The sequence below is a fragment of the Ursus arctos genome, unplaced genomic scaffold (assembly GCF_023065955.2).
Source record: "Ursus arctos isolate Adak ecotype North America unplaced genomic scaffold, UrsArc2.0 scaffold_17, whole genome shotgun sequence".
NCBI classification, from domain to species: Eukaryota; Metazoa; Chordata; class Mammalia; order Carnivora; family Ursidae; genus Ursus; species Ursus arctos.
Genome location: NW_026622841.1, coordinates 45,340,413 through 45,348,128, shown reverse-complemented (window position 1 = coordinate 45,348,128; position 7,716 = coordinate 45,340,413). Strand labels below are relative to the sequence as shown.

At 48.0% G+C, this 7,716-nt stretch overlaps 1 protein-coding gene across 1 annotated transcript in view; it reads left to right on the top strand.

Moving 5' to 3' along the window:
* The first annotated feature begins 2,025 nt into the window (after positions 1–2,025).
* Positions 2,026–7,716, top strand: part of TTC39C (tetratricopeptide repeat domain 39C) — a 97,937-nt gene continuing 92,246 nt past the window's right edge. The window contains exon 1 of the mRNA XM_026496116.4: positions 2,026–2,278. Coding sequence (XP_026351901.1) covers positions 2,115–2,278 — 164 coding nt within the window. The 5' untranslated portion in view covers positions 2,026–2,114. The remainder of the gene's footprint in view (positions 2,279–7,716) is intronic.

Sequence of the window (7,716 nt, the reverse complement as noted above, 5' to 3'; positions counted from 1 at the left end):
TCTGGCAAGAGCCCCATGGGCTAGTACAGTACCTCAGATGTGCGTTAGATGGCCCGGGAAAAGATGCAGACACACACATAAATGTATTAAAGAACATAGGGACACCTCTGTCATCGGTGTTGGTGCTGGCTTCACAGAACTTAGAACCCTTAACACCCATTCGCACACTTAACATTTTTCAGACCCCAAGGCAATACAACTTATCTCTTCCTCAATGTCCTAAAACCAAAGGTTACAGCCTATGAATGTCATGTAGATCCGTGGCACTGAGGATATTGGAATCTTTTTTTATTATTATTATTATGTTTGAATCTAACACTATTTTACGTCCAAGAGTACTTGGATAAAAAACCTGGCAAAGCTATGAAGTCCTCTCAGATCACATGAATGCAGTGATCCCTGTATTATAAAGTATTGTTTCCCCGAGGGGAGAATCATCCATTTTCTTGCTTCTTTTGATGTTCCTCTTTGTGGGTCCAGATGTACGCAAGGATTAGCATGGTGTTCTAACAAATGACAGCTAAAGAATGACAGCAATTCACAGTAGTCTTAAATTGGTATATATATGAATGTTGGAAATACCATATGGGTTTAGATATTCTTGTAAGGGATGGCACAAATCACAGAATAAGTGATAGCAACTTGTATGATGAAATAAAATTATTTTTGAAATATTTTCTGTGCTAATTTATCCTATTGACCTCATTATAATGCTGGATCTGAATGGGTTATCTCTAAACCCGAATATCACTTTAATTTTTGAAAACTTTCAGCTGTAATTGCTTCAGCAGAGCAATTTCTCCAAACTGAAACTAATAAACCACACTATAAGAACCACAGTGACTTAAGAAAGGTGGTCTGATTTGACATTAAGAACATAATCTTGATTGTCATAATATATTTAGTGATTTTTGCTAAAATAAAGGTGAAAAATACAAATTTATGGGAACACATACACGTTACTTGTGAATTGTCTCCCTAATATTACCCACGCAGATATTACCAGCCCATCATAAGAACAGTCAGGCATATGCAATAATGACTGAGTTCTGTCATCTTTGACATTTTACTGATATTCGGTCATATAATAAACCATAGCTTTATACTTCTTTTTCTGTTTCACTGGTATGAAAGTGTAATTGTCAGGGTAATAATAGAAAACACTTGAAGAGCTTAATTTAGAAACTTTAAATATTTAGGTATATGCCACATTGGCCTCCATTTGTCCTCTTGCCCCATCGGGCAAAAATGTTGGTGGCGGCCGGAGAGGGTGCGTACCAGGATCCAGGATCCTCTCGGCTCCAGCTCCTCAGCGCTGGACTCCCTCAGCTGGCCCGCAGGTGCCCTCGGGCCCCGCCCCCTCCTCCCACCTCCTCGGGGATTGGCTACCTTGGGCTAGGGGGCCGGCCCCAAGGTCACGATAAAGTTGGGGGTCGCGGGCGCCGCCGGTACCTAGTTTCTGGCGCTACTGGCCACGTTAGCGTGCGCCCGTGCGGCCAGGTGGTCTCCAGCCGCGCGCCCTCGCTGCGCCCCAGGCGGAGTTCCCTGTCCCCCTCTCAAACTCGCTTGCTTCCCCGCGACCCCCGGGTCCGGCTTTTTTTGGAGGAAAGAGTCAAAGTCCGGGCCTCGGTGCCTTGCGAGTGTCCGAGCAGGCTCGGCGCGCTGGCCCAGGGCGGCGGGGCGAGGGGTGCAGGGTGGGGACCCGGGCCGGGAGGGACCCGGGAGGCGCGCGGGGGCTGCAGGAAGCAGGGGCGGCGGCCGCTCGGGCCCCGGCTCGGCGGGGTAAGAGACACCCGGAAACGGATTCCACTTGGGTGCCCGCCCGAGGGGGCGTCTCGGAGGGAGCGGGAGGAGCAGGCGGGCGGCCGGCTGCTGAGTAATCCCCGCGGCGGCGGGAGGTGGCTGCCTGGGCGCTCACGTACCCCGCCGCGCTGCAGCCGGCCCGGCTCCTCCCCCCCGGCCCGCCCCGGCCCGCCCAGCCCGGCGCCGCCCCTCCCCCGCCCCGCTCGGCTGCGCGGCGCTCCGGGCAGGTAGAGCCGGGCTCCGGGCGCGCGGGGGCCGCAAGCAGCTGCCGCCCCACCTCGCCTCGGCCCTGCGCACAGCCTCGCGCGCCCATGGCGGGCTCGGAGCAGCAGCGGCCGCGGCGGCAGGACGACGGAGACTCGGCCGCGGCGGCGGCGGCGGCGCCCCTGCAGGACGCGGAGCTGGCCCTGGCTGGCATCAACATGCTGCTCAACAACGGCTTCAGGGAGTCGGACCAGCTTTTCAAACAATACAGGTGACCGACGCGCCCTGCTCCCGCGCCCGGGCCACGCGCCCCTCCGGGCGGGCTCATGCGCCGCGATCTGCCGCGGGCCCAAGAAGCCGCCTCCCCCTCCCGTCGGTCACTAATCCCTGGCCTTGGTGCCCAGGTCGCCTCCCTCGGCCTGCGCTGCAGCCGGCGCTCCTGCGCCTTTGTCACATCGCCCCTCCACCCCCGTTCCGTTGTCCTTTGGCTCCGCGGGACCCGCCACCCGTCCTCCGCGCGCTCCCGCAGTCTCCCCTCACTTTCTCGTCCCCCACCCCCCCGAGAGGGGCGCCCGGCTCTTGTTCGCTTCTCTCTCACGGGTCCGGAGCCCGTTGGTTTTGGGACCTGGGACCGGATGCGATGGGAGGCAGCTGGGAGCCTCAGACTCGCGGTGTGGTGCCCGAGCAGCCTTTGTGACACGGAACACACCAGCTGCATCGTGCCGGTTTCTTGTGCCTCGCATTACTTTGCATCGTCGTGCGTTCCAAACGCTTTGCTTGTTTGAAAACACATATGCGTAATTAACTGGTAGTGCGGGAATGAAAAAGAAAACTCAACCTTGCTCACCTCCCTCTCTGCCTAATAGAACTCAGTTCTCCAAATGAGTTCCTAATGCCTTTCAAGCGAGTGTACTTATTATGACTTCTCTAACTTGAAGAAAATGGAGGGATTGTAAATATATGTCAGGGCGGAGGGAAGAACACGTGTGCTCAGTTAATTGCTTTTTAAAAATTCGTCTTTTACAAAATGAATCGAAAGGACTGAAACCTGGTTGCCTTTCTTCTGTGAGTGGGAGGAGCCTTCAGTTTCACTGGGGACCAGAAGCATCTGCTTTCTGGTTTAGGGAACAAGTTTGTGATTTGCCCTCGCAGGGTTGAGGAGTCTCAAGGATGTTATTGGCAACTTCCCTGTAGGTGTCTAAGGGACATAGGCTTCACACTTTTTCAGACCTGGGTGGTTTGGTAGGAATGCAGAGACCGTTGCGCATCTGTGTTTAAGAGCCACAGTCTGTAAGGAAATGAGAGGAGGGATAGGGGGAGGTAGAGATGCCTCACGTTTTCTGACTTCAGAGATTGGTGGTTCTCGGGTTGGAGCTTTCACTTTCCAATGGCAAAGCAAATATCTCACGACTATGAACTCTTCCCTAAAGACAGTTTACTCTTAAATCAGTTTTTTAAATAAAAAATCAGAGTGGAAACAGCTTTACTCAGGCCATTTTATTTTTAAAGGCTACCAGGCAGATTTCAATCTGAGAATGTACTTCATGAAAAAAACCACGTATGAGTGTTTGATACAGTGCTCTGATTTTTTTTTTTTTTTTAAGATTACCAGTTTGTGTTGTATGAGAGAGAAGGCTGGAGAAAGCTTGAGTCAAATTTACTCTTTAGTTGATCAAGATGCAGTGCTTGCTTATTTCAGTACTTTGTTTTTAAAATGGTATCTTGTTTAAACATTTTTCCTAAACTGCTTTCATGTGCTTAAATAGTGCCTTGTGATTTCTGTATATTGAAAGCATCAAATAAGGCAAAAATACTATTATCTTGACAATTTTATGTGCTTTTAATAGAGGGCAGATTATGAGTGATAGGAGAGTTATTTTCTCATGGAAACAGATGGACCTAAAAAGGAGGTTCTCTGTGGGTGAGTGTATTGAGCGTAGAAGAGGATGTACAGTATATAGACAGGAGGGGTGTGTGTGTGTGTGTGTTTGCAAGATTCATTTTATTTTAGAGCGGGCAGGTGGGGGGAGGGGCAGAGGGAGAAGGAGAGGACTCCCCACTGAGCCGGGTTGCCCAAGTCACACAACCCTGAGATCACAGCCTGAGCTGAAATCAACAGTCTGCCACTCAACCGACTGAGCCCTCCAGGTGCCCCTACTTGTGTTTTGAAAATAAAAAACGAAACTATTGTATCTGTTTTCTGCCAGGCACAGTGCTGGCATATTCTCACATATTCTCGCTATTCTAGTGACAACAAAGGGGTGAGCTGTATTTTTATCATGACAATTTTATCACGAGGGGCTTGAGTCTCTGTTAGCATGGACCAGGACACAAGCACAACGGTTCTAAATCAGGACTCTTTTCATTATCTCATTCTGCCTGTCTCACTAAAATTATTATACAGTTGACCCTTGGCCAACATGGGTTTGAACTGTATGGATCTACTTCCACATGGATTTTTTAAAAATAGTACTCTAAGTGTATTTTTGCTTCATTGTGATTTTCTTTTTTTAAGATTTTATTTGTCAGCACAAGCAGGGGGAGCAGCAGGTAGAGGGAGAAGCAGGTTCCCCACTGAGTCAGGAGCCCGATGTGGGGCTCAATCCCAGGACCCCGGGATCATGACCTGAGCCAAAGGCAGACACTTAACTGACTGAGCCACCCGGGCGTCCCTTCCTTGTGATTTTCTTAATTATACTTCTGGTTTATTATAGGAATACAGTATATAATACAACAAACAAAATACTGACCATCGGTAAGGCTTCTGGTCAATGGTTGGCTACTAGCAGTTTGGGGGGAGTCAAAAGTTGCATATGGTCGATGCCCCTGACCCCCCACACTGTAAAAGGGTCAACTGTATTTTGTGATTTGCCTTCTGACCTTATTTTCCAATAATTTAAACTTTTTAAGGGGTAGACAGTGGTAGCATTACGCTATGAGCTTTCCCTTGATCCGTCTAATTTGTTCGTGATGTGGGACGGCCTTGCCTTCTTGCCGCCTCCCGAGGGTACTGCTGATCCATATTTTGGCAAACATAATTGTGTAGAGGTGTGGCTGTGGACCAGAATCCTGTAACCAGGGTTACAATTGTAGTTTTGCCACTTTTGTAGCTGCTGGCTTTGGTTACTCAGAATTTGCTCCCTCGTTTATAAAATGGGAGTAGTGTAAATCATAGTGTGGTTAGGATTAACAGAAATAACCCATGGTGGCCGGCACAGCGGAAGCCCTCTGTTAATGCTAGCTAGCTTTATCCTGGATGCCTTCGCCACTACTGTGCGTTCTTGATGGCATAGTTTGAGTAGAAGGAAGAAACATTCTGTGTGCAGGTAAGTTTATACTTAAGGTTAGCCTCACATACGGCATATGAGAGATTTAGATCCTGTTATGTATTGGGAAACTTGTCTTCTGTTCCAGAGTTGAACAGTTTCCTGCTGGAAAACTTAGCAGTGACTTAATGTAAGTACTCCAGGAACACTTCTACTCTGTTTACAGAAGACAACACTGTTTGGTTTTCTCCTTTCTTAGGATTGTTTTGTCACAGAAGACCATCCTTTCCCTACTAGTAAACCTCCCAGAAGCTTATCCCCATATTTAATAATAGAAACATATTTTGTATCTAGTGTAACAATAACATTCTATTAAAGCAAGAAGGTCATTTTCTCATGCCACCTTACTAGTATGATAAAAGTTTCATCAACAGCTACGGAATGAGGAGGAATGGTTACTTCATAGAAACCGATCATGAAGGCCATCCTGGACTAACGGAAAGCCTGAATTGTATAATTTAGATATACTACATATAGGAATTAAAAATACATGCACAATAGAGTCTTTTGAGCTGTAAGAGGCTCCATAGTGGGGTTTCAGAATATAACTGCCACTTCTATCGTAACTATGGTATTAATGTAATAAGGTGCCCTATTGTTGGGGCTGAGACCCCATCATGCACTTGGGGGTGTGTGGCCAGAGGTTGAGACAGACAGATGGATGTTGCTGTGGGGCCTTTCTGCTTTGCGTCTACTGACTACCTGAAATCCAATTCCTACCGTCGGCCTTTGTGCTTAGAGATCTAATGCAGCAGCGCTCCCTCCTGCACCCCCCACCCCGTTCACGATGTTCCTGCGTGTGACCGAGATGCAGAGCTTTAGGTCCTCGGACACATGATAAAATAGGGGATAGTGTGTTGTGGTGTCGGTACAGTTGACAGGGGTGTGAGGCTGGGAGACGTGCCCCGGGCCCGCTGTGACCTGCGGGAGTGTCACCCAGCGGGAAGGAAACTTTTGTGGAGGAAATGCTGTCCGAGTGGCATGATGGGGGAGGGGTTGGGAGGGCTATGTGGCAGGTGGTGGGGTGGAAGTGAAGACCAGGAGACAGTGAAAGCCCCACCCGGAGCTGCGAAATAGGTGAGCGCTGCAAGCTGATCGATGTGATTAGGTTGTCCCGTTGGGTGACGGATTCTGCACTTGGCATTTTCTCGGATCACTGGTCGCCCGCGTTTCCTGTGAGCACTGCTTTTCAGGGTTGCTTTGCTGCTGGGCGTCCAGTCAGCTCACGTTCTACGACCACCGTGTTCCTCACCTTGGCCCTCACGTCCATAATTAACGCTTGGCGCTTTTTTCTCTTTTTGGTTTGCGATATTGCTTTTTTAATTGGAGGACTATAGGGAGGGGTGAAGCACACTGAGCTAGGAGGAGGACAGGAGACATCTGGAGCTCCTGGCCAGAATGAAATTTGTTGTTCTTATTTCCCAGGCTGGACGTTTATCTCCCTCCTCTCCTTGGTGCCGCCATCACCTCCTCCTGCTTTAACTCCTGGTGTTCTTTCTGACCTTAAAATGTGTGCTGTTCTTCCCCTGCCAACACTACCACCAATTTCTGGCTGTAGATGTTATTAAAAAGTCATATTAAAAAAAATCATTGTCAACTGCAACAAGGATAGAATGGTTATAAAGAATGTTCATTGAGGATCAATATGCATAAATAAATATGGATTTGCTATAGAATTAGTAAATGGTATTAAGAATTATGTTTTTCTTTTCCTTTTTAAATTATAAAAATGGCAAAAAATTATTAAAAACAAAAGGCAAGAAAAATTCATGGTAGGTTATATGTTTGTTTAAAATGAAAGTATGGATTCTAAATCATTTAACACAATTTATGGCACATATGTCAAAGCCTTATGACCTGTGTCTTATTCATGAGCATGTTGATTACAGAGCCAGTCTTGTGGTGGAGATGGCTCAGTATAATCCAGGCATTGCAGACAGTGTCCCATGGGCCAAATCTGGCCCGCTGTCTGTTTTTGTAAATAAAGTTTTATTGGGACACGAGCACTCTCACTTGATTATGTCTTTTCTGGGGCTGTTGTGTAATACAGCAACAGTAATGAATAGCTGTGACAGATCACGTGGCCTACAAAGGCTAAAATATTTACTCTCTGGTCCTTTACAGAAAAAAAAAATTGACTCCTGGCGCAAACCAGAGTTCTGTCTGGAAAAACTCAAAAGGCATGTGTAAGAGACCTGGGCCAGTAGGTGCCCGAGCCTCTTTGCCCAAAGCTGTGGCAGGTGCTTTAGAGAATGGGAAGAGCTTATAGGCCGCCTGTGTTTTCCCCATGATCTGGCTGCTCCCAGATAGCAGCATGGCTGTGTCTTGCTGCTGGAGTTTATGGAGAGTCCATAGATGCAGAAATGGAAGAAAAGGAGAAGCA